The 27,987-nt window shown below is 36.7% G+C and overlaps 1 protein-coding gene across 1 annotated transcript; it reads right to left on the bottom strand.

The window, feature by feature from the left end:
• Position 1: 1 nt before the first annotated feature.
• Positions 2–27,987, bottom strand: HPGDS (hematopoietic prostaglandin D synthase). Its single transcript, XM_026015647.2, has 6 exons — positions 27,954–27,987; positions 20,673–20,814; positions 13,758–13,850; positions 13,129–13,238; positions 6,680–6,778; positions 2–3,197 (listed from the first exon to the last, which is right to left on the bottom strand). Exons 2-6 carry the CDS (start codon positions 20,803–20,805, stop codon positions 3,033–3,035), a joined length of 600 nt encoding a protein of 199 aa, XP_025871432.1. The 5' UTR covers positions 20,806–20,814; positions 27,954–27,987; the 3' UTR covers positions 2–3,032.

The raw sequence follows: 27,987 nt of genomic DNA, 5'->3' as shown, positions 1-27,987 counted from the left end.
GTTTTATTTGAGTTTCTTTTATGAAAGATAATTTTTTTCTTTAAATTGCTTTGATAACATTATACAGTACGTTGCAGTGAAATTCACTTATAACCTATTATCATTATTAACAGCCATTAGCGATAAGAAAATGTGAACCAGAGAAGCAAGTTATTTGGGAAGTACACTGTTTTTATGTATAATCCTTAATAACGTATAAAGTACTTAACATCTTTTCCATTTTATAGAACATTGTTGTGATGAAAGAAGCACCTTAAAATCATACACAGCTGAATTTTACTTTTCTTTTTCTTTATTCCCCTATATCCTCTCCGCATTTCTAGCTTCTCTCAACCATGTTCTCCTTTCTCTATTCTGCATTTCAAGTATATTCATCTATTTCATTATACTATTTCTATATAGAACATGACATACTAAGATTAGACATTAATAATAGGAACATGCAAATTGAACTAAAATATATTCCAATGCTATAATTATAGTTTAAAATGGGTTGAGGGATAACCCACACTTATTTGGGCGATTTCTATTTAAATGGCTGTTTAAAGCCATTATACGGGCAGCTTGCTTTCCATGGTAGTGTGGGACCTTAAAAATGACTGCAGGTTGAAACTGTGGAAAATAATCTTATTCATTGGAGAAAATGATTGTTCCATGACTTGTAAATTTTTTTCAACATATTAAAAACATTGTTGGTTATAAATGTATAGGTAAATGAAAAAAGTAGGAAAACTAATTTTAGTAGTAAAAGAAACTGATAGGGTATATTACTTTTGTAAAAAAAAAAAGTATTAATTTTAATAATGCCTTCATATATAAGTAAGCATTCTTTTTATACCTTGGCAAATTATCATAATTCTAAGTTTGGATCACCTTCCAACATTTCCTTGCATTTCCAGTGTCACGAAATACCCCTGCTTTTTTCTTTTTTAATAGACTTTCTTAGAGGAGTTTTAAGTTCACAGCAAAATTGAGCAGAAAGTAAAGAATTCCCATATACCCCTGCCACCACACAAGTGTAGCCTCCCTCACTATAAACACCCCCCTCGCTCACTTATAAACACCCCCATTCCAGAGTTACCTATTTATTACAATCAGTGAACTTATATTGACACATAGTCACCCAAGGTTCTGAGTTTAACAAACCCATTATACAGAATAGGGGGACGCCTGGGTGGCTCAGTGGTTGAGCATCTGCCTTCTGTGCAGGGTGTGATTCCAAAGTCCCAGGATCGAGTCCCACATCAGGCTCCCTGCATGGAGTTTGCTAGGCCTCTGCCTCTCTCTGTCTCTCATGAATAAATAAATAAATAAAATCTTTTTTAAAAAGTAGTATACGGAATAGTTTTACTGCCTAAAAATTCTCTATACTCCACCGGTTCAACACTCCTTCCCCCTTCACCCCTCACAACCACTGTTCTTACTGTCTCCATAGCTTTGCCTTTTCCAGAATGTTCCATAGCTGAAATCAGAGTATAAAGCCTTTTCAGGTTGCCTTCTTTCATTTAGTAATCTGCACTTGTTTCTTCCATGTCTTTTCATGGCTTGATAATTCATTTCTTTCTTAGTGCTGAGTAATATTCCTTTGTATAGATGTACCACAGTTACTTAACCACTTGCTACTGAAGGGCATCTTGGTTGCTTCCAAGTTTTGGTGATTATCAGTAAGGCTGCCACAAACATCCATGTATAGGTTTTTGTGTGGATCTAAGTTCTCAACTACTTTGGGTAAGTACCAAAAGCATAATTGCTGGAACATATGGTAAGAGTAGGTTTAATTTTGTAAGAAACTGCCAAACTCTCTCCCAAGGCATCTTTACCTACCAGCTACCATTCCTATCAGTGAAAAAAAAAATTCATTTTGTTTCCTTACCAGCATTTGGCATTGTCAGTGTTTTGAAATTTTGCCATTCTAATAGGTACGTAATGGTATCTCACTGTTTTTATTTGCATTTCCCTAGTGACATCATGTTTTGCTTTTTTTTTTTTCACATGCTTATTTACCATATGTATATCTTCAATGAGGTGTCTGTTCAGGTCTTTGGTCCATTTTGTAATTGGGTTCCTTTTGTTGGGTTTTAAGAGTTCTTTGTGTATTTTGGGTATAGTCCTGTATCAGGTCTTTTGCAAATAACTTCTCCTAGTCTATGGCTTGTCTTCTCATTCTTTTGATATCTGTTCTTTTAACCTGAGACTTTTACCAGTCTTGCTTCCTCTGGGACATCATCTTTGTGACAACTATTTTCCTCATTTCTGTCAGTAAGTTTGTCTTTGCCAAGTTCTTCTGGCTACTTATCTGGAGCCCCTTGAACTGCAGGCGTGTTAATGTTCCCATAGTCCGTTCTTACCATTTATGTGCAATTTGAATTGGGCTCCAGCATTGTTACTTTTCATTTCTTTATTGGACTTTCGTCTTTGTTGATGAGTTCCCCTTTTCAATTATCCACTTTTTAGAAATCTTGAGTGGATTTATCACTGAGAAACAAGCAGGCAATGCAACTACACATTTTGCTGTCTGTGCATGAATAACAGATGTGTTGTGACCAATCACTAACAGACTTTGAAAGAACTGGTGTGATTGGTTGTTGGTCATGATGTGCATCTGTTATTTACACACTGATTTGTGGACTGCAGAGCTAGCAGCAAAATCAGTATTTTATGTAATAAGAGCTGAAGTCCAGAGCATTTTGGGGGGAAATGTGTTCCTTAACCATTATGACTGACATCCGTGCATGTTGAAATGGATGAAAAGTAAGCCCTGCCTATATTGTAAACTTTTTTCTCAGTTGTAAATGATGTGAAATTATTCTAAGGCAAAGGGGGACGGGGGGAAGATACTGGAAACTAAATGCTCTTTTTTTCCCATTTTTCCCCCTATTTTTTTGTTTTTTTTTTTAAGCAGAATATGGCAAAAGTGAAACACTAGATGGAGCCTAGGGAAGGCAGTGTGTGGATTACAGAGCAGGCTTTGTAGCTTCTTATCTGATGTAAGCGATGCTGTGAAGAACAATAAAGCTGCAAGCCGGCATTACTTAGAGTTTGGTTTGGGGCCTTCGTTGTATCCAGTCAGCAATGGCAGGGATGGCTTGAACTTTTTTCCGTAATGTTACCAACCTGGGATGGATGTCCAGCAAGTCAGGTTTAAAGACCAAAAGTGTGGTACTGCAAATTTCCCAGTAGAAATCTGCCCAAGTTACCTAGTTTAAAGGAAACAAAAATTTCCATTTGAATATAGAAGGCATAAGTTATTATTATCAAAAAGTTTCTTCTTAATTCAAACTTATCTTACTACAGAAGTGAAATGAGTATATGATAGAAAAGTACAGATAACACCATACTCCCAACACCCAGAGGTTGCTGTCATTAACACCTCTGTGTATAATGGTATGTTTATTCTAAAATGAGATCTTAACAGTACATACTCTTGTAACTTGATTCAATCTCCACGTCTCTTGTGACAATACATTTTTATCTAATAACCCAATCAATACTTTTTCATCAGTTCCAAAAATCTTTAGCAGAATCCATTCCAGGGCATGCATCTCATCTCATTATGCCCTTTAACTCCCTTTTACTGAAGATTTCACACTACTCCTGAAGAGTGTCCTCTCTTCAGGATTTGTGTGATTATTTCATCTTGTTTACCTTGTTCCTTTCTTCTGCAGAGTATAAAAGGTTAGAGTGCAAGTTATCCAAAGAGTGGTCATAGTTGCCAGTTAAATATTTTTGACTAACACATTATATTGCATCACCTCAGAAGACATATGGGTGTCTGAGCATTAGTGGAACCACAACGATGATGACAGCCTTGTCCTACCCTTGTACACATTTTCTTTGTACACTTTTTTTCCTTTATGACTAGAAACTAATGTACCTAATGTTACTTTGGCTCTAGATGAATATCCATCAGAGAGTGAGATTAAATGTGGACTCTTCTTAGTTTTCTTTTTGTATGGAATTTAATACTAAGTGCTAGCATTATATGAACCTGCATACTAAACGCCTGTCAACCAGGAGGGTTTATGGGTTAGAGGATTCAGAGTTCGGTCAACAGATATTTACGGTGTACCTACTGTGCACGACATGCAGGTCTGGGTGCTGGGATGGACTGATAGCAACATGTAATACGAGCCCTTTCCCGGGTACAGCTTTTATTTTTATTTTTATTTTTTTCCGGATACGGCTTTTAATTTTGAAACAGGAAGACAAACATTTGTAAACGGATAGGGATGATGAAGAAAAAGCTAAGTGAGGAGAAGGACTCTCATATGGTCATGGAGGGAAGACCTTTAACAGGTGACATTTAAACCAAGGCTTAAATGAGAACAGGATCCAGACAGGCAGTGGCCTGCATATGAAGCATTCTAGGCAGTGGGAACAGCAAGTATAAAGGCTCTTCAGTGGGAGTGAGATGTGTGTGTGAGGAACAAACAAAATACCAGTGTGTGTGGAACCCTGGGGAAGGAAGAGAGTGCTAAGAGATGGCATCAGGAGGTAGTTTGTAGAAGAATCTTAATAGAAAACAAGGAGTGGGGGGAGTTTAAGTCCTTAGAAATTGTTCATTTCATAGGGCAGAGAGAAGAATATTTTAGGAAAGTCTATTGGGGAATCAATGGGAAGAAATGCAGGGTTATGTGGTGAGATTGTAAATTGAGAATAAAGATGTGGCAAGTATCACCCAGAAGGATTCAACAGACCATGAACAGAATGAGTGCAGCCAAAAGCAGTCTGTGTCTTCTCTCCTTGAAGGCGCAGACTCCGACCTACCACAGCATTGAATCATGTTTAGATTTGAGTTTTTGTCAGTAGTACTTTATAGGTGGCAGTGTGCTCCTCTATCAGGAGGGCTGTACTATCTGGTCGTCTCACTTTTTTTTTGGTGATATTAACAGTTATTGTTAGTGCCTAGATCCATTTCAACCATTAAGTGTTGGAAAATGGTGATAGTTAATTTTAATCTCCCCTTTTTACTTACTAACTGGAGTACTTTTATGAAGACACTTTGCACGTCAGTTTTTTGTTATCTTGACATACAATTGGCATAGATAGGAAAGGCAAGGTAAATTCTTTACTCAAACCTCCCAACATTTTTAAAAACAGTTTTCAGTGTAATAATTTGGTTCTATATCATCTTCTAAAAGTAACCAATGAAGCTCTATTTGGTTTAAGGATTTGCATGTATGTGTTTGTGTTTGGTGGTGGTGGTCATCATAAACTCATGGATTCACTCATTTTTATTTGTTTCAATCCACTGCTGTTAATATTCTCAGTGAAGCTTGAATTGGCCAGTGGAAGCCTCTTCAGTCCTTTTTGACACAATCCCAGTTCAGTTGTCTTTGATAATTTATTTGCTTCTGATATGACAACGTATTTCCAGCTCATTTCTTAGATTTCATGTCCCAAGTTGAGAATGAGCCATTTCTCCAAGAAGCCCTGATAACTTTTAATATTTAGAGACCAGAATCTGGGTCCTAGGGGTGTCCAGGACATTGGGGTTGGTCAATGTTTCAAGAAAAAGAGATACAACATGTTTTTTTCATTATCCTAAGACACAGTATATCATGACCTTATCTTTTATATAGTGCACATTCAGGAATAGGAAGTTTACTTAGTTTCACTGAACTTCTTTTTCTAGCTTCCTTCTCCCACACTGAAGATCCTGGTCTTCAGTGACCTCTACACATTTTCTTATTGCTTTACCCCACAGTAGAGATATACTAATATCAGAAATACTAATAAAACAATACGACTATACCCAGTACCACAACAATCTAATTACAGAAGCACTAGTTTTGTCATGTTTTGCTTTATCACACATCGCAGATGCCGCACTTTTTACAAATGCTTGTAGCAACGCTTTGTTGAGCAAATCTACCTGCACTATTTTTCCAACAGCATTTGCTTACTTTGTGTCTCTGTATCACATTATTGTAATTCTTGCAATATTTCAAACTTTTTCATTATTATGGTGATCTGTGATCAGTGATTACAACCCTCTGAAAGCTCAGATGATGGTTAACATTTTTAGCGAGAAAGTATTTTTTAATTAAGATATGTACATTGGGTTTTTTTAGACATAATACCATTGCGCGCTTAACAGATTACAGTATAGTGTGCATATAACTATTATATATACTGAGAAACAAAAAAAAAATCATTTGATGTGGTATTTACTATATTGCAGTGGCCTGGAACTGAACCCACAATATCTCCAATATATGTCTCTACTAAAAATGGTATAAGATTTCTATTTTTTTGAGAGAATATTTATAGTAAGATGTATAGTCAAATTACTGTGTTTTACAAATGATGATTTTTTTAAATGATATTTTTTAAAATGGTTCCTCTCACTAATTAAGAGTACAGAGGTACTTTTCTACACACTTTATGCATCAGTTTAACATAGGTTTGTTTGCTTTGCTTTTGCTTTGCAGTGTTAGCTTTATAAATATTTTTGTTTTTATATAATCGTATAAAATATTTTAATTCATAGTTCCAAAGTTAAGCCTACCAAAACAGGTTTATTCACAGAAGTTTAGCTTTTATCCCTGCTATCTAATCTATTCCTTCTCAATGGGTAACTTTTTTTCCTCAATGAGTCTTTGTGAGTTTTGGCTATGTGTGTTTATGTCTATGTGTGTATACTTGTATTTTTTTTTATAATGTAAAACATACTCACAGAGTCACCAATAAGCCACTCCTTTTCCCCTAAGTATGTGTCCAAATCTTGTAGAAGATGAGGTCCATCATATGTAAGTAGCTCATTAAACATCTGATCCTAGGAGAGGGAGAAAAAGATCACTTTAAGGATAACAGGGGAAAAAAAATTAATTACATGATTTGAAGATTTTTACTACTTTATTCTCCCATATGAATTCAGAAAGAGAAGTAGCTATGTGTTCTTGGTTGTTCTTTTGTTTTTAGTGTTTGTTTGTTTGTTTGTTTTTCAAATGACATTATGGAGATTGAGGTCTGATTCTTTATACTTAGTCATCCCTTTGTTACTCATGGGTTAAAAAATAAATACTTCTGTCATCACTTCTTACAGTTTCTTTGTATATAATGACTATTTCACCCACAAAATTTTTTATGATTTTTATCTTAATTTTTATTAAGAAAAAAATGATTCCATTATATTTTTACATTTAAAAATTATCCTCTGTCTGAAGTGAAATAACTGAGGGTGAAGAAATTACTTTTACTTTGTAAGCCGGGTTCCTTCAGTTTGGCAGTCTTTTACTTCACCATTACACTTAACAGAAGTCATCTGTAATGAATCCTTATGCGCTCAGGCCTTACGGATATTTTCTTATGGGCTTGACATTGTGCCTTAGTATGGGCTTTGTCTACCTTGAGGATCATCTACAAAACCATCATCTAGGTGCCCCCTTTTGATGCATTATAAGGTAACAATAAACCAAGTATCTTTAGAAGAGAAAAATTAACAGATATGTCCATTTTTTAAAATTGTCTATGTTTTCCCCTGAATCTCTGAAGACCAAATAATTTACTCATGGCCTCTTTCTTGGTAAGAAGTGTTTGTTTATATGTGAAAATTCTGGCTGGTGTGTATCTTCGATATGAAATGTAAGCCAAAATAGTAGAAAATATGTGCATATAATTTATTAATAATGATAATGACCTGTAATAAAATATAGCCTTTATTAGGGCAGGTCAGATAGCGGATAACTGCCTCACCAACTTGCTGGTTTACTTTCTGCTATTACTATAACTTAGCTACATAATAGAGATTACTGCAACATAATTCCTTAGGTTTGTAGAGGACAGTTTGTAAAAGCATCATTACATATTTACATACATTTGTCAGGTTTTACAAACTGAAATTTGGGAAGCTTGTCATTATTTTGACTTTATATTTTTTCCACTTAAATTCATAAGGTTCTTTCTCTATGGTTAATATGCTCATAGTCTAAAATAAAACTGTGAGTTCTTCTGGCTCTTAGACATAATTTGTGAGCTGAGAGTCAATGGGCCCAGATCATGTGGCACTTCCCAAAGCCAGCTCAGCATACCTTGAAAAGGTAATGGCCAACTTGGTTCTCCTAGAATAGCTAGGAGTGGAATGGAATTGAATGGAACAGGATATAGCTGCTAGACAGTTTTTCACAATTTAAGGTACAAGGACACAGATGCTTATGCATACGCGATGCCAAATAAAAACATTTTCTCTGTATTGATTTCTCCTTTAGCCTAGGTTCTCAATATGTTTGGTGAACCATCTCAGTGATTCACCTCATCTAATGATATGTAAATTAGTAACCAACATAAGTATTAGTATGTAAGAGTCATTGGAAAGAATACTCACCAAAATAACATAAAGATGATGAAATGTAATTATATATACTTTTTCCTAGATGTGTACTATTTAAAATGCATTTCCTGATAAATCTTAGGCAGCCACTCTTATACTTGGTAGACTCAGAAATTTTCTTCCCTTTCCTCCAGAGAGTTATGAGTCAAGAGGTTTTTTCAACCTGAGAAATCATTGCTATAGTATTCTATCAAATGACTTTTAGAGGAATTGTATTTCTCCAAAGCACCATTTTTAAATCCACACTACCAAAATCATTTAGTATTGGAAATGAGCCATGACATTTATTCGATCCTGCTCATCCTTTATCCTCCCCTCCTCATTCTTTATTTTTTTTATTTTTTATTTTTTTAATTTTTATTTATTTATGATAGTCACAGAGAGAGAGAGAGAGAGAGAGAGGCAGAGACACAGGCAGAGGGAGAAGCAGGCTCCATGCACCGGGAGCCCGACGTGGGATTCGATCCCGGGTCTCCAGGATCGCGCCCTGGGCCAAAGGCAGGCGCCAAACCGCTGCGCCACCCAGGGATCCCCCTCCTCATTCTTTAAATGAGGAAACTGAAACAGATACTTTGAAAAAACAGAAAAACACTAGTGATAAATTCAAGGATTATCAAGGTGACCAATGTCCACAAACGTATTTTGCCTTCTAAATTAAACTTTATTTTTTAATTGGAAGTAGAATTTTTAGCAACCAATACCAAAACATTTATAATTATATGTGTTTGATAGATTTTTAGGGCACATACAATAAGAGGATTATTTTCACTCTCCACCCATCTTCACTGTATCAATATTCTGCTTTTGAAAATTTTACCAGACCACAAGGTGGCAGTAGGGTGACCTACGACGGGGAGCCTGGGCATTGAAATGTACTAGAACTATGAGGGGTTTTCCTTGTGTAACAGCCAGGTCCTGCTTATTAATCAATATGTAGCTAAGCGCAGGATTTCTGCAACGTGTCTTCCCTTCATGTGATTTATTTATAAGCTTGGATTATGTCCTGTGAATTTTTGAGGTAGGTGGTATGAAAGAGTATTGTTATTCTAATACAAAGGGAGAATGTTACTCATATCATAAACATTCAAAGAATATTTTCCTCTGGGAAGTAGCTTCTATTATGGAGCCTCAGCCACAGAAAGGTACAAAATAGAGAAGGGGAAGCCCATAAGTTGATAGATTGCCAATCAGTAGGGTGTTTGGCTTATGAAACAAAAGGCTTTAAATTGGACATTGTGTATCTACTTGTTTCTGCCTTTATAACGATGTGTAAAACATAGATGCCATGTCTGACAAAAGGAAAAACAATGAACAGTGAACTATATAACTATTATATTAATAGTTATAATGGGGGATCCCTGGGTGGCGCAGCGGTTTGGTGCCTGCCTTTGGCCCAGGGCGCGATCCTGGAGACCCGGGATCGAATCCCACATCGGGCTCCTGGTGCATGGAGCCTGCTTCTCCCTCTGCCTATGTCTCTGCCTCTCTCTCTCTCTCTCTCTCTCTCTGTGACTATCATAAAATAAAAAAATAAAATAAATTTAAAAAAATAGTTATAATGGTTATTAATATACTATATAATTATATTTATTGAACACTTTCTACCTAATCATAGGGACTCATTCTAACATTTAATCCTCCCAACATACTTCAAAGTAGATTCCATCATATCCCTACTTCACAGTTTGCAAAGAATTTGAATTGTTGATGGATAGTCATGTGACAACTAGTAAGAAGGAAATCAAAATTCAAGCCTGGTAGCTTGACTCCAGAGCGCAAATATAATGCTATAGCACAGCTGAGCTTTTATTTTTAGACTTGTCCCGGTTAGTCATTTATATGTGTGTGTGTGTGTGTGTGTGTGTGTGTGTGTGACACATCTTAACATTTATATCAAGAAATTAGTAAATGTGGATACTTTTATGTTCCAAATATCTACTGACATCAGAAGTTCCTAATTAAATAAGTAGTATTTAGCATAAATATGTTTAAGTAAATTGATAAGACTGCCATTTGTTCTGTGCTGGAACTTGCTATATAAGCTATAGCACATACACAAATATCAACCAGGGCAGCCCGGGTGGCTCAGCGGTTTGGCTCCGCTTTTGGCCCAGGGCGTGATCCTGGAGACCCAGGATCGAGTCCCACGTCAGGCTCCCTGCATGGAGCCTGCTTCTCCCTCTGCCTGTGTCTCTGCCTCTCTCTCTCTCCCTCTCTCTCTCTCTGTCTCTCATGAATAAATAAATAAAATCTTAAGAAAAAAAAAAATCAACCAGCCTCTGGTACTATGGTGTTACAACCAGTGGTTAAGAACACAGAGTCTGAGTCAGAGTGGCTTGGCTTTGAATCCCTTGTGTACCACTTAGTAGCTAAATAACCTTATGAAAGTTACTTATACTATGTAAACTTCAATTTCTCCATCTGGAAAAATGATGAGTCTCTCCCTAAGGGATGTTCTGTGTATTAGTCACTAATTTAAAAGTATGCTTTGGCGATGAGGTCATGAATCTGGGCAACTCCATCGCCACTCCGATTCTCAGTTTTTTCATCGGCAAAGCAAGCATGATGGAAGAAAGCACTTATCTCATGAGAGGATTGGGAGGACTGGCCGACACCACCTGTGTAAAGGGGCTGGAGCAGCACCTGCTCACGGTGTTTGGAAAATCAGCTCTTGCTGTCTCTCATTCAACAAGTACTTAGCGCCTGCTAAGTGAAAGGCACAGTGGTAGGTGTGGGGACATGAGTGAGTAGTAGGACGTAATTACTACCCTCATGACCCATTCTACTGGAGAAGACAAATATATTTTAAAATACAGATTGTGATGAGTGCCCTACAGAAAACCACTAGGGGGCTGTAGTGGAGCATAACCAACAAGGTCTATTTAGAATTCTGGATAAAGAAGATGGATTTGACACACATATATAATTTTTTTCATCCCCAAACCACAGTAAATATATACTTTGGAAAAGATGGAACCCACAAAGAGGTGGAAAACAGGAAAGGAGACAAGAAAAAGCAAAATTTGAAGCTATAAAAGCAAGGGGATAAGGTATCTGCAGAGGGAAAACCAACATCACCCCCAGAAAACCCTCAGATGGTTTAGGAAAAGGCAGGATATATCTAGAATTGGGAGTAAGGAGGTAAGGGAGAGGATAATGTGAGGACCCCCGGAAAGCTGTGAAAGAAGTCATTTTAGCCTAAGAGTTCCCTCTTCAGTTTACACTGCTGGACACATGCCTCTTCCCCATCTTGGGCAGACTACAGAGGGGGACATAGATGGTCTGAGCATTGGGAGCTGTCATCCATAATGTCTTCAAAATAGGTGATTAAATGAATATATGCATAACTTTTGAGACTCTTAGCCCTGTCCTCACTGATTACTTCCCAAAACACTGGCAGCCACACCTTTATTTCCAGGCAAAAGATCAGAAGTCTTGTCTAGGGACTCTTTGTAGTCCCTAGAGATAGTAATATTGGGAAATACTCCACAAGTGGCCTAGTGATGCTCAAAATCCACAAATCCTGTCCACATGCCCAGAGATCTGAGTAAACTTTTTAATTTTCCTGTTCTTTATTGTGGATTATAAAGCATGGTCGGACTCTTGGGGAAAGATGGAGACCAAAACAAAGAGGAAAAATATGATAATAAAGATTACAGGATGATAACTGTGCACTAGATTTTTAGGGTAGCCAGACCAGACTGAGGCAGTGTGACGCATGAGACAGACATACCCATGCTATCTTCATTACACCTCTTGTCATCCAGCATTCATTTTAAGTTTGGGAATCCTGGAGGATGTGCCCCAAATAAGCAAAGAAGTAAGTAAAGACAGAGGATGGCATCTAGGAAATAGGACTCCAACCTAAGAGAAAGGCATCCCTGGGATGGCAGTGAAGGGAAGTCCAGTGAGGGCAGATTGCAGGAGGCCTAGACACGTCTGCAAGAGAGGGATCTCAGCCAGAGAGCTCCAAGAAAATAGTGGACGTGATAGATAATCTGACATCATTGATCTTATGGAAAATTGTATTGGCAGCCTCCTGGGTGGTGTGGGAAGGTCCAGCAATAAATGTAAAAACAAGTAAGCAAATGAAGGAAAGGGAATTACTGATTTTGAGGAGGTAAATTGAGCAAGGAAATGAAAATCAAAGTATACTACAATTGACAGTTCTGTACGAGATTTGCCTATGCATACTAAAGTAACAAGTGAATATTGATTTGGCCAAAACATTGTAATATCATTATATTGGGAGTTTGGAAGAAGGGAAGCAGAGACAATGATTACAGAAGAGATATTTATCTCTTATTACTATCTCTTATTACTATAATAAGAAGCCCAGAGAAACTATCTAAAATTAGTGAATCAAAGATAGCCACGTTTACATGTTGTAAGGAATAGCTAAAAGTGTTCAAAAGAGGGTTATGTCTGAGGAGGGGTTAATATGAAGAGGAAGAGCAGGGAATTTTGTTTTAAATTTTTAAATATAGGGATCCCTGGGTGGCGCAGAGGTTTGGCGCCTGCCTTTGGCCCAGGGCGTGATCCTGGAGACCCGGGATCGAATCCCACGTCGGGCTCCCGGTGCATGGAGCCTGCTTCTCCCTCTGCCTGTGTCTCTGCCTCTCTCTCTCTCTCTGTGACTATCATAAATAAATAAATTAAAAAAAATAAATTTTTAAATATAATTTGATATTTTAAAACTGTTTTACTTATATAAAAAGGAACTTTTTAAAGCACCCCACATAATGTCTGGCAAGTAGATACGGTTAATAGCAGTAATGACAAACTGATCACATTACTTTTATATCTTGATTTTTCTCTGCCCAAGGAAAACGTGACATGAAATCATCCAATGTGTCCACAATCGCATCAACTTGACATTGTTCCAATTCTGTTTTTCCAGCCAGATCTATAAAATAGAGACCATTTTATGCCCAGAAAGACACTGAATTTAAGTGACTATATTAAAATGTTAATTATTTAATAGGCAAATATTCGTATGGTTCAAAAATTCAAAACAATGTAAAACTGTATCCAATGAAGACTAACTTCCATCCCTGCCCCCACCCATCTCATTGTGCTCCTTTACCATATTAGTAACCATTCTACTAGGGTTTTTTGTATTCTTCCATTATTTCTTTATGAAAATTATTAACTACATATCCCACTCAATATACACACCCCCACATATCCTACAGATCTTTCCCTGCAAGTTTGTTAAGGGCTTTGTTGCTCCTTGTTCAGCTACATGAGATTCCTGTAAGTAGAAGTGCCACAATCCGTGTGTAATCCATGTAACAAACTTTTGTGTCTTTTGTTTCATTCTTTATGCTGTAGTGTTTGGCAATAAAGTTGTTTAATGAACAGTGAATATATGTCATGTGTTTTCTTCAGTTATCAAAACTCTTTAACACAATAAACATATTACCTGTGTTTTTGGTCATGTATCTTGCTATTGCTAGGCTCTGGTGAAGGTTAAGTCCATCGACTTCCAAAATGGGGATTTTACCAAATGGAAGAGCTTAAAATAAAATAAGCAAAAAATCAACCTCTATAACAAAATCAAGTAATACTACTTCCATTTTTACTGATAATTATGGAAACAAATCATGATTATAAAGTTACAGAATTCTTGAATATTTGTTCTAAAAGGGACAGTAGGCACCCTCTAGTGGAATCTTTATAAATTTTTTTAAAAAGTGTTAGAAGACCTGCTACAGAGTTAGTGGCAGCACCAGGTCTGAAACGCAGGCTTATAGTGATACTACATATTAAACTGTGTTTAGTATCATAGATTTACATATACTTACTACTTAACCTTTTAAAAAACCTTTCTTTTAAAGCTTCATTAATTTTTGTACCTTTGATCAGCAATAACATTAATTATTCTTTAAAACCATAGTCTGGGGCACCTGGGTGGTTCAGTTGGTTAAGCATCTGCCTTCAGCTCAGGTCATGATCTCTGGGTCCTGGAATCAAGCCCCACATTGGGCTTCCTGCTCAGCAGGGAGTTTGCTTCTCCCTCTCCCTCTGCTCCTCTCCCCTGCTTGTGTTCTCTGATTCTCAAATAAACATTTTTTAAAAATAAGTAAATACTTAAAAACATAGTCTGAGGAAATGGAAAGTTTGATTTAAATATTGAGTTATGTAAGGAATTTAGTCAAATTCTTATTTTGATGAGGGACTATATGAGGTATATGGTAAGGCAGCAAGCAACTTGTGCAAATACAGGGCAGACTCATAGCAGATGTATTAATATTTTATCTGTCGATCCTACTTTGTTTTCTTTCTTTTTAAAAAAGATTTTATTTATTTATTCACAAGAGAGATATTCTATGCACCGGAGATACTGCAGTGAGCAAAACAGAGTCCCAAATAAAGTCGACACAAAGTACGATGCTTTATTTGAAGCAAAGTATGGGACTGGGAATTAACATGCCTAACATTTTGAGGGATGCCTCCTTTATGCTAGGCAGTGTACTGAATATTTAACATACCCATTAGGTTTTCTAATACTTACAACTACCCTATGAAGTAAGTATTAACTATTATCTCATTTTATAAATGAGGAAGTGAGGTGAAGAGAAGTTATGTAAATAGCCCAGGTCGCATAGCTGGTAGAGGCGAAATTCAAACTGAGTTCAATTGGGATCTTTGCTCAGCTGTTTTGCTAGATCTAAGAGCCATGTGTTGAGAATACATTAAAAATCAGAGCAAACCCAGAGGATAGTATCCAAGTTAGAGAAGGGTCTGAAAACCACATTTTATGAAGATTCACTGAAGAACTTGGCACTCTTTCCTGGGGGAGACCAAACAAAGACAAAACAAATCTAATAGCCATCTTCAAATATGGTACAGCTATCAAATGGATGAACAATTTTACTTCTTCTGATTATCTCTAAAATGCAGAACTACAACTACAAGGTACTTTTATTTTATTTTATTTTTAAAAAAATTTTTTTAATTTTTTATTTATTTATTTATGATAGTCACAGAGAGAGAGAGAGAGAGAGAGGCAGAGACACAGGCGGAGGGAGAAGCAGGCTCCATGCACCGGGAGCCTGACGTGGGATTCGATCCCGGGTCTCCAGGATCACGCCCTGGGCCTAAGGCAGGCGCCAAACCGCTGCGCCACCCAGGGATCCCTACAAGGTACTTTTAAAGGGGGTAGATATTAATTCAAGAGGAAGAATAATTTTTTAGCATTGGAACGATTGAATGTGTTTTCCTGTGAGATGGTAAGCTTTCAGCTTACTGGCAGCATTTGAGCCAGGCTTAGGATAATTGCCAACAGTTAGAATATTGGGCTGCATATAACAAGAAGAAATTTAAGAAGACAAATGCCAAGTCCTTCATTTGGTTCCAGAAAAAAATCAATAACCTCGGGGTCATTGGAGATGTAACTGGACAGGAGCACCTGTCAAACGCCTTTAAGGAATTTAGTGATGCTGAATACAAGGCTGTGTGATCCAGCTGCCAAAATAACCCCTGTGATCTTGGTAAAATGTCTTTAGGTAGTATCTGGACCTATGCTGGGAACGGAGGTCCACTGTGCTCTGCACTATTCCCATGCCTGGGACATTGTGTTTCCCCACAGATACCACATATTAAATGACAGACATATGTCTTAACAGAAACTTGTCCTTCTTGGGGGCAGGGGGGGAGGAAATCCAAACCAATGGATATAAATGGATCATTCAAGGAAGAGAAGAGAGTTGTCCCTTGGACCTATATCTTGCAGGTCCCATATAGTCCGTGGGAAACAGTATCTAAATCAAAAGGCAGAGTCAAGGCTGGGAAGTTTGAACTGATATTCACAACGATGATCAGAGAAACAATCAGGGAAGTTCAAAAGTTGATAGCTAGAGGGATGGACGCATGAGTTAACGGAACTCAGTTCTGTATTTAGCCAGTGACCTTTATCTTCACTCAGAGTATTATCATTGAACTGTCTACACAGCAGTGGCTTTTTCTCCATGATATTTTAAAGATACAGAATTTCTTCAAATAATTGGATGTGAAAGAAGGAATAATTTGTTTTCTACAGATTAAAATAAGTCCAAGACCAATGTATGAAAGCCATGAGGAGATAGATTTTAATTTTGAAGATTTTAATTTTGAAGTAATGAAGATTCTTCTAAAAGTTTTCCTCCTTTCTTCCAAGAATTTTACTGAGACATTGGATATCCTAAGCTTACTGAGTCTCAATTTTTCTGATCTTTTTTCTCTTATTTTTTTCTTTCTTTTTCCTATTGTACTTTGTGGAGGAGTTCTTTATTTTTTTATCATTCTTTAAAAATTGATTTATTTTGTCTATATCATATTTTTAATTTTAAAACCCTTTTTGTCTCTGAATATTCCTTTTTATATCATAGTTGTTCAGAATATATAGATATTTTTGTCTCTGAAGGTTTTATATTTTTGAAATTTTTTCTTGCTACATCATCCTGATGCCTTCAGGTGATTTTTCCCCCCTTCTGTTTCTTTGTTTATGTCTGTTTTACCCTGGAGGCCTTCTCACAAATATCTAATAATTTCTGGTTTGCCATTCCTGTTTTAAATAAGTGAAAGGAATAAAAGCTAATTGCAATCTCAATGTATATGGGAAAGGCCTGCAAACAGATTGGGCTGGGCCATGTCACTGAGACTCCCACCTGTTCAGTGTCTGTTAAACATTTCTCTTGGGCTGATCATCTTCCCCAGAGAGAACTCTTCCTGCCAGAGGTATACTTGTCTGGTTGCAGTATTCTGATTGTGGAGCAGGGGATAAGGGCTTTGGGTCTCACGATTTAGTTTCTAGACTTCCCCTGAATCCTACCTATATTGTGTCTGCAGAAATGTCTGCTGCCCTACAGTCCTCTGGTCCATCCTCCCTTGAGAGTAATTTCTATGCTTCTTCCAGGGTGGGGATGGGATCTCATGGTCATGTGGCTGCTTCACAATCTTCCAGTCAACCTTCTGTCAGTTCAGCTTTTAGAGTTCTCTGTTGCTACCAATTCCTGAGTCTTTTGGGAAGTGCCTGATGTGATTCAGCTTGTATTCTCCTCTACCAGGCTTATATTTGGGCATCACTGACCTACTAAATCACCTTACCATTCTTTGACCTGTTTTCCAGCTTTGAAAATTTTGTGCTATCTCATTCAAGCTTTATTTCCTTGTCCTTAGAGGGCTTTGCCTTTTTAAAAAGTATTTAATGTTATTTGAAAAGGGAAAAAAATGTCCACACCTGTGCAGGGTCTACCAGGTTTGACCTGGAAGAACTTTTTAATAGAAATATCCAGTGATATTCGAAGTTATCACAGAGGGAAGGTCATAGAGGGTCTCAAACACCAGAGAACATTTCTAAGTCAGATAGGAGATGAAGCCAGCTAAAATCTGTAATAAACTGCTTTTCAACTTCTATTCTTTCCTTTTTTCTCAAAGCATTAAAGTCAGCATTTCCTGGCTTCCCTTGCAGGATATGTGTGACCATATGAATACGTTCTTGCCAAAAGGCTATAAGCAGAAGTGAAGTGTAAAACCTTCTGGTCATGCAGTTGAAAGAAAGAGATGTGCCTTCCTCTCACACTTTCGATGAGCTGGAATGTAGAGGGAGACAGGACTGGCTCATGCTATATAAATAAGACAACTAACTAGGGATGGCAGATCAACAGAAAAGAAGGAGCCGTATCTTTGACAACTTCATGGAGCAGAACCTCCACATCAGCGTGGGCTTTTATGCAAAAGAAATACATTTCTATCCTCTTTAGTCCATTTTTGTGTTGGGTGTCTGTATTGTTTTTAATTTAAATTCTACTTAGCTGACATACAGTTCAATATTCGTTCAGAAGTAGAGTTCAGTGGTTGATCATTTACATACAACACCAGTGCCCATTACAACAAGTGACCTCCTTAATACCTAGCACTCATCTAGCTCATTCTCTACCCATGGCCCTTCATCAACCTTCAGTTTCTTCCCTATCGTTAAGAGTCTCTCATGATTTGCTTCCCTCTCTCTCTTTTTCCCCTCTCAAATGTCCATCCATTTTGTTTAAATTCCACTTGTGTTGGTGTCTATTAAAGCACTTAAAACTATATACAAATAGTTTCTCCTATATGATGGTTTTCCTATCATGAACTTTAAGATCCCTTTCTACTCTAGAAATCTATTGAAAATATTAAGAAAATACAGCAATTCCATTTTTCAATAACATAATGAAAAGTCAAAGATAGAATAGGGTATGAGGCACTCAAAGAACTTACATCTAAAAACTAAAAGGCAGAATTTGTTATGTGATATCTCTGCAGCTTGCTATCCATCTTAACAATTGATGGATAAAATTAAATTTCACCTATTTTATGTCCACAGAATTAAAAATCCCAGGTACAAATTCTGACAGCCAGGGAAAAGTTAGGATATTACTGAGAAAGTTCCATGAGAACAGGAAATAAGATGTTCAACCCCAGCAGGGAAGAGTTCTCTAGTAAGAAAAAGAGCGGCTACAGGGGTAATGATTTTTAAGGAACTCATGTTTCCAAAACGCATTTGGAGATATGTATTGTTAATATACCAGTTATCATGGTGTTATTGTTATTGGCATTATCTAGGGCAAATAACATGAAATTGACCTGTGTTTGAAAAACAGTTCCACCTTGCTAGGACTGTGAACCTGGAAAAATTACATAAATTCCGCGTGCAATAGTTATCCCAGCTATAAAATAGAAACAGTATCACATCCCATGAGAGCATGCTAAATAAATTAAATGAAATCTATCAGGTGTCCAAAAGTCTTCAGATACTCAATAGTTGTTTGCTTCAACTTCATTTTATGCAAATTTGTAACAATCCTAACACAAAAATGTGAATTTTAGACGTATTATTAATAGTTTTTCTAGGCAGACCTGATGGACAAAAGAATTGGCTCATCTATCCTTTTTTCATTCTAAAAAAATAATAAGGGGATCTCTGGGTGGCTCAGCGGTTTAGCACCCGCCTTTGGCCCAGGGCGTGATCCTGGAGTCCCGGGATCGAGTCCCACGTCAGGCTACCGGCATGGAGCCTGCTTCTCCCTCCTCCTGTGTCTCTGCCTCTTTCTCTCTCTCTCTGCCTATCATAAATAAATAAATAAATAAATAAATAAATAAATAAATAAATCTTTAAAAAAAGATTTAAAAAAAATAAAAAAGTAAAAAAACTAATAACACCTACATGATGACTTACAACTTACTGAGAGCCACACACTTTTTAATGTAGTATTTCTAATTCTTCCCCTTTGTCCTGAATGCTAACTAGCATGTTTTCATTGGATTGCCTGCCCAGCTTGTCAATTTGCTCTTCTCTCTGATTGAACAACACAGTTTTGTTCATGTATTCGCCCTTCTTTTGAATAGTCACATACTTCATGAAAATTGATTCTGACCCCAACTTCCGAGGTAGACTAGATGGTTCAAGGTTCTTCCCATCTGCTTGGTTAGTGACTGGTTCAGAAATGGACATACGACCCAGTCTGAGCCAGTGAGACATGCCAAGTTTGCCAAGGTCTTCTGGAAATTTTTCTTCATTCTTCTGGGAATGCTTAAAGAAGCAGTGCCCTTTCTTTCTCATATGCCTCTCGATATGACTGTTCAAGGCTATGGGGCTGGAACTGCAGCAAACCTATTGCTACTAACCTCATGATACCGCCAACAGAGGAAGAAAAATGAATAAAGTCATCTCTTAAAAGCTGTCCTATTTCTGGATTTTCATTATATTATATATGTTATATTATGTGATATAATTTCTGTGTAATTTAAGCCATCTTGAGTTTGGTTTTCTGTTAGAGCAGCATATCTGACCCCTTGTGAGAAGACTGTAGTGTCTGTAGTAAGCCCATCCAATTTGAGTTGTCAAGAATACAGACTTCGGTATTCCCTATTTCAGCTCTTCTGGCAAAGCTTCATAGCTTTTATATACTCTTTCTGCGAAGTTTGTGTTTTCGCCTTGGATATGAACATTTCTGGGCCATGGAGCATTTATTTAACTTGCCTGAACTGCTGCTTCTCAATGCAAAGCTACATGAGATTTAAAAACTTCTCTTTTGGGATCCCTGGGTGGCGCAGCGGTTTGGCGCCTGCCTTTGACCCAGGGCGCGATCCTGGAGACCCGGGATCGAATCCCACGTCAGGCTCCCGGTGCATGGAGCCTGCTTCTCCCTCTGCCTGTGTCTCTGCCTCTCTCTCTCTGTGTGACTATCATAAATAAATAAAAAAAATAAAAAAAAAATATTTAAAAACTTCTCTTTTTTTCATTTCCCTGAGGAAAGACAGAAAGTTTTAAAGACGTATTTCCCCTACATTTTCACAAACTATTATTTGTGCCACTTACTTGATTTGACTTCAGGCCAATCAGTTTGTTCTATTCTGTGGTCTTCATACTTTATGTCCAAATAAGCAAATATGTAACGAATAATTTCTGCTCTCCCCCTCATATTAAAATAAATGAGTTTATATTTTGGCATGATGTGATTCTGGAAAAAGAAAAATTGAAAGATTATTTTAACAGCCCTCTAGAGATGTTTTGACATTTTTCTTTGGGGACTTTTTGAAAACTTTATGGCATCTTTTGAGATAACTGGAAATAGAGGATATTTCAAAACCTGAATTATAAATTACTATCCTAATAATATATGAGAAAGACTTGACAGACATAAGATCATGGCTCTCTCTTTAAGAATGAACTGGAACATTCCAATGAAATAACCAAACTCAAATTCTATTTATAAAAAAATTCAGAGTGAGAGGATATCTATACACCAACCATCAGAGGATAGAGTCCAAAACTTTCCATTTGAAGCTGTTTCTGTCCTGCCTTTACTCACTTGTTATTTGACATTTGGTTTGTTGTTTGCTTTGGTGACACAGCTGAGTTTGTGAGGACAGCTGGATAAGGATTTCAAGAACAGGGTATGTGCAAGAGGAATGTGAGCCAGCTTTGCCAACCTGAGCTGGCCACACCCTCCCCTCTGTCACCCGTGGCATTTCCCTCTAGGAATCAAAGGCTTAGGGAAACATTGCTTTCTTTTCCATGTTGCCGGGTTTCATGAGTTTGCTAGCACCATACAAACATACCCCATCTTGGTGGCCGTAGTTGGGAGGCGACAATGGTAAGCCTCTTTCTCCATTCCTTCTGTAGAGGAACAAGGAAGAAAGCAAGCAACTCTCCTTGCATTTCAGAGAGTTTGCTCTGACTACTGGCTAGATGTAGGTCAGGTCTTTATAATTTTTTGGGTTTTCTGTGATTTGTATCCTCTCATTTTCATTGTTTATAAACAATGATCTTAAGCACTACTAGTGGAATATATTGTAATTTTATAATGATCAGGCAACTGAGAAAGAAACACATTCATTTGAAATTCAGCTCTTCTACTTGCTATGTACCTCTGGACTAGTGAACAATATCTCTCTGAATTTCGAAGTCCACATTTTGTAAATAGAAATACTCATATGGATTTGTAGATTTCATGAGGTAATACATGTAAAGCATTTAACACAATGCTAAGCACTTAATAATCATTAGCTATTGACAGTAATAACTTTGAATTCATTCTATGGTCAAGAATAAACACTGTGGATACAGTACACTAAAAATAAATAATAATCATAGCAATTACATGAATAGAAGTCATAAATAGTATTTATTTTAAGTGGTAAGCTTAAATAGTTCATTCTCTGCTAAGGAAGTCTTTCAAGGATATTAATAGAATATTATACAGAAAGAAAATTTGGGCTGAAGTCTCAAAACAAAATTCTACCTGAAATCATATAACATAAAAAAAGGTCATGCACAAACCATAAATATCTACATTGCCAAGTTCATGCATTCACAGTGTCTCTCTATAGATCATCGCAAAGAACTCTCTGATTGCCTATCTAGACCCCCTAAAGATCCAGAAAATTATGATGATGGTGATTTCTGGTGAATCCATTTCTCTGGGCCTTAGTTTTCCCGCATCCAGATGTTGTGGGTGGAGGTGGGACTCCTCGCTAGAAACAGAGTCACCCTAAGCATTCCATGCCCCGTTTCACTCTTGTTAGCAAGACCACTCTGCACCCACATGAAACATGCCACATGCCACACACATCAATATGTGAGGGAGTGCTTTCTGTAGAGGGAAGAATTTACTAGAGGGAACTAATGAAAATTCCAAGATTTATAGCCCTCAATTCTTTGGGGGAGAAATATGAATAGAAGGAGTTCAAATTTGGGGTTAGGACTACATGAAGCTTAATGTTGAACTTAGAAATAAATAGTGAGAAAAATCTGAGAGTACGTAAATAGTCAATAAAAAATGTAAAGTAGCAAGCTTCCTTCTGAAAAAAGGAAATATTCTTTTTGATTATTTAATATGAATAATAAAGGGAATGTTCTTATCTAGGAAATAAAAAGCATGATTATTACAATTACTTGATCTATCTGTTTTAAATTTCAAAAGAACAAAAAAAGCCTTCAGAGTGGAAAAAGTGTCATTCTTGGTTGCAGTTTTTATTTGGAGAATATTTTATACGCTTGTTTTTATTGATTTTTGCTGTCATAGGTCAATTTTTCCTCAGCAACAAAGATATATGTATTTTCCTTACAAACATTATATGAATTATATAGAGTCATATACATCCATTATGATCAATATTAAAAATTAAACATATAACCTTTTCTCATTTGGTCAAATGCCATGTAAAGATCAATGTCCACCTCCTAATTCTGCACGAAAACACAAGGATTATTTGTTGTTCATTTGCAAAAACATGCTATTTTATGTTGTATTTAACTCAAGTAAAGAAGACGTTAAAAAATCTTTAGCATAAGTTGGCAGCTATCTATAGTTCTCTGCAAATATGTCTTTAAATCTAAGATTTGGCACAGGTCCATGAACATCTGACAAATGCTTATCTTTCCTTTTAGAACATCCTTTCAACAGTCTTAACTCATTAATGAAGCTGTACTTGCACCACACATTCCTGTAGTTACTTGCATAATTATATTTTCTACTGGTCAAAAAAGTCTAGTTTCTTGATTTTTATGGCTACAAAATTCTAAATTCAAAGACTTTTGTATTTCAGGGTGTATGTGCACATTTGTGTGATGTGAAAAATAAGTAAACGTAAATTCAATTGGAAACGTTTACAGATTATTAAAATCTTTTCTATATTTTATAAAGCTTTTGTATAAAAACTAACAGAAGAAATTCCATGTAAATGTTTGTATGGTGAAAACTGATAAGTTTACAATATAAGCTAATGATAACTATAGAGGACAGTACTTTTTTTTTTCTTCTTCATGCATTAATGGTGTATTTCTGATCCAATAACCTTACTTTGTTAAAGCTTTTATTTCATGAAGATGAAGAGTTAAAAGGATGAAAGTAAGACATATCCCACTCCCACTGAGAGATGCAGTGAGGAACAAGTTCAAGGGCAAAGCAGGTCAGTGGTGAAAGGAATGTGTGATTGTGGGGTCACTCCTACCACTTACTATCTAAATGGCCTTGGGCAAGTTACCCATCCCTCACTTTAGTTTCCTCACCTGTAAGATGGTAATGAAGATATTGTATGTAAAGTACCAATGCAGTGCATTTCACATAGTATATGTTCAGAAAGAAATGCAAGAAGAATAAAAAGGGAGAGAAGGAGAGACAAAGACAGGGAAAGACGGTTCCCACTGCAGTCAAGGTTAAAGTCCAGCTCTCTGTAAGTTGATGGGACTTAAATTCTCAAGCATGTGTCCTTTGATAAACCCATCCTCCTGAAAGCACATAAAAATAAAAAAATCAAATATAAAAAGAAAAATAAATGGTGAGGATTAAAAGCAAGACAAATTTTGCCAGGACCAAAGTGAACAGAAACCAAATGCAGTAAGCATGCAGGACCCCAAATTCTGAGAGCCAGTGGCCATTCAAGAGGGTAGCTCCTTCAGAAAAGATAAGAGAATAAAATCTCCCACACAAATGGGAGGCTGTGTAGGCATGCACTGCTTGAAACTAGGGCCTGGCAGGCTTTTATAAAAGGTCAAATTGTAAACCTCTAGTAAAACTGGGAACAAAGAAAATGTATGAAAGGTCACAAAAATTAATATTATACACAAAAGGGTTCATAACAGCAGATGAAACAGATGATTAAAAATCATAAGCTAACATGGCAAATAACTTTATGTCCTTGGATCTGAACCCATTTTTAAATGGGAAAATTTTGAGAAGTATGTATGTAAACTAACACAATCAAATAATAATTTAAAAAAAAACCCTGAAAGCCTGCTTTTAATACTAACCAGTAAAGAAATTGAATTGGTAATTAGTTACATTCATGAAAGATACAAGGCACAAAAGAAAATAGAGTCTACAAAGAAACTTAGAGCAAACATCACACAAAATGGGGAGCCATTCTTTAACATCAGGAATGAGAACCCCACTATTATCCTTACCATTCAGCATAGTCCTGGATGGCCTAGCTAACTCAGTAATTTGAGACAATAAACAATCTGCATAAGGAATGGAAAGGAAGAGACAAAAATGTCCTTATTTGCCATCAAAATTATCATTTATATTTAAAATTCAAGAGAGTCTGGGGATAAACCTGAGCCTAAATTTCAAATGGAAATGCTAAGGACTGAAATAGCCAAGACAAATTAATAAACAGAAGGAGAGGACTTGACCTACCAGATTGCAAGACTTATATTAAAAACAAAAAACCAAAAACAAACTTGTAATTAGGCTAATGTGATCTTTGTTCAGGACCAGACATACAGGGGTGCATGGTATCTCAGAACAGAACCTCAGATGTAGGACAGACATAGCATTACTGTGGGGACATAATGGGACCAGAGTGAGACAAAGATGAAAACTATACAGAATTAGATCCCAACTCCACGTAATACAAGAAATAGCACCCAGCTGCATGATAGACCTAAGTATGCTTCGACTGGCCTGGGCAAATTCCAGTGTCATGCTGTTCCCTGGGAGCTTCTTTTCTAAGCCCTTCCACTGTCACTCAGTGTTAGGAATCCCATTTGGGAACACTGCAAAATATTTCCCTAAATGATACAGAACAAGAAGTCAAAAGGGAAGCTGATCATGCTTAACGCTTTCCTTTACAACGAAAACTAAGGACTGGCTTCCTTCCACTCTGAAGAAAGTAATTTAAAGTTTCTCATTCAAAGGGCACCAGGGTGGCTCAGTCGGTTAGACATCTACTTTCAGCTTGGGTCATTTTGGCAGGGTCCCGGGATTCACTTCCACCTCCTGCTCAGCGGAGAGTCTCTCATGTATGTACTCTCTCTCTTTCTCTCAAAAAAATAAATAAAATCTTAAAAAAAAAAAAAAAAGCGTCTGCCTTTGGCTCAGGTCATGATTTCAGGATTATGGGATCAAACCCCAGGGCCTGCTCCTTCCTGCTTCCTGCTTCCTTTCTCCTTCTCCCTCTGCCCCTCCCTCCTCATCATGCACTCTCTCTCTCTGTCTCTCTCTCTGTCTCTCTCAAATAAATTAAAAATCTTTAAAAAAAATAAGGTTCCTGATTCACCAGCTAAATAAAAAAACCCGCTGAGAATTGTGTTTGAAAAATAAGATACACAGTTTCCCAAAGAACATACAAATGAGGATTCATAAAACCCTTGGATAGACGCTTTCATCTCTGAACTCAGATGGATGGAGCCATTAAATACAAAAGATGATTTAGCTTTTACTATATGCTAACCTTATTTAGAAAGTAAATCTTTCGGAATGCCTGGGTGGCTCAGTGGTTGAGCATCTGCCTTTGGTTCAGGTTGTGATCTCAGGGTCCTGGGATCAAGTCCCTCTTCAAGCTCCCCACAGGGAGCCTGCTTCTCCCTCTGCCTATGTCTCTACCTCTCACTGTGTGTCTCTCATGAATAAATAAGTAAAATCTTAAAAATAAAATAAAGTAAATCTTTTACATGGGAAATAATAGGTTTGAAGAGTTCTGTCTTGGGGGCCTCCTTTCTCCTGATTTGTAGCTCTTTTTATTTTATGTAACCCTGGTACTTCTCAACTGATTAACAACCACAAAACACAGGAGCATTCAATCCCAGAGGCAATTTTAATACAGTCATTGATAAAAAAAAAAGCTATAATAAAACCATTTCATTTTAGTTGAGCTAATATTCTAATCTGTATGTTGCTGTAAGAGCACAGTAAAACATAATATCAAAAATGCTAGTGTCAAAAAAAATGCTCGTGTCTATGCCAGAAAGGAGCTAACCATCCAAACTCAATCCTGGCAAAGGAGGCTAATATTCATTTACTATGTTATACACCTTCAAAATTTCAACAGATAACTGAAAAAGGAATTGCATTTTGGGAGTAATTTTGATGGATAGAAAAATGTTCAAATAAGGAATTAAATATTAACCATTTTACAATTTGCTTAAAAACCCTAACACTATCTTTATTTTACTCCTAAAAATGTTCATCTATGTGAGCCCTTACTCTTATATTAAAGGAACGTCAAACATACTCGAGAATTTCAGATACAGTTTCATATATGCCTAGTAGTAATACAGTAACCTGTGGGTTTGAAGTATAAAAACAAAGATTACTTGTGAATTTGCTGGTAGCACTTTGCTATATCTCAACTTAACCAGTATTTAAACTATACAAAATGTACCAGCAGAGTATAATGTTTGTACACTCCCATTATATAGACTGTAGTGTTTTGAAATGTAAAAATTGGATTTAAAGAGCAATCACACAAGATGCTATTGTCTACATAAGAAGTTCTTATGACATTATGACATTAAACGACAGCATTGCATTACTCGCTAACAGTTGGTGGTAAAGAATGTTGATTTCCCTCCTTCACAGAGTCCCTGAGCATGTCTAGTTTGGTTCTGGAAAAGTTGCCAGGTTGGAGTTAAGTTGTGGACAATAAAGAAACATAAGCATTTTTGTTACCTGAGTAAAATATTGATTTCAGTCAAACCCTGAATGTTTCATTTTACATTGGCAAGCCAGGATCTCTCTTTTCCCATCAAAAACCAACTAAATATCATTTTAAATGCTTGCCTCAAAGAGGAATAACAGAAATATCCTTTGGGAGCTGTGAGCTCAAATTCTTAGCCTGTGGTAAATGCCTCCAATTACCTTTGAAACCAAATGATGATAGAATACAATTCTTGGCAAAACATGGAGACGCTTCAACAAAATGAGCCTTAAAGTGGTAGAAAATATTACAAAGAAAATTCCTTAGCAGAAAAAGAGAAAGAAAGGAAAGAGGAAAAGGAAGGGAGGAAGGAAGGAAGGAAGGAAGGAAGGAAGGAAGGAAGGAAGGAAAGAAAGAAAGAAAGAAAGAAAGAAAGAAAGAAAGAAAGAAGAAAGAAAGAAAAAGAAAGAAGAAAAGAAAGAAAGAAAGAAAGAAAGAAAAGAAAGAAAGAAAGAAAGAAAGAAAGAAAGAAAGAAAGAAAGAAAGAAAAACTATTGTATGATTTCTACTTGGCCACTAACAAAGAGGCTCTGAATGAGACCTGAATGAGTGGCATGGTGAAATTAGGTCATCAGTTGCTCAGTCACATGTAAAATATGACAGTAATAAAAATAAACACTAAGATGAAGAAAGAACACTATCTCATTTCTTATCTTTGTAAAGTCTTTTCACTTACTTGTGCTGTCTCCGTGGAGTCTCTAGTATCTTCT

The sequence above is a fragment of the Vulpes vulpes genome, chromosome 4 (genome assembly GCF_048418805.1).
Source record: "Vulpes vulpes isolate BD-2025 chromosome 4, VulVul3, whole genome shotgun sequence".
Lineage (NCBI taxonomy): Eukaryota > Metazoa > Chordata > Mammalia > Carnivora > Canidae > Vulpes > Vulpes vulpes.
The sequence above is the reverse complement of the archived record's forward strand: the minus strand, read 5'-3'. Positions and strand labels throughout refer to the sequence as shown.

Excerpts from the sequence above, each read along its gene's own strand:
- HPGDS (XM_026015647.2), bottom strand. The coding sequence starts at position 20,805 with ATGCCAAAATATAAACTCATTTATTTTAATATGAGGGGGAGAGCAGAA. Across the intron at positions 13,239-13,757 it reads ATACATGACCAAAAACACAG|ATCTGGCTGGAAAAACAGAA; the intron begins GTAATATGTTTA and ends TCTATTTTATAG. Across the intron at positions 3,198-6,679 it reads AGTGGCTTATTGGTGACTCT|GTAACTTGGGCAGATTTCTA; the intron begins GTGAGTATGTTT and ends CCTTTAAACTAG.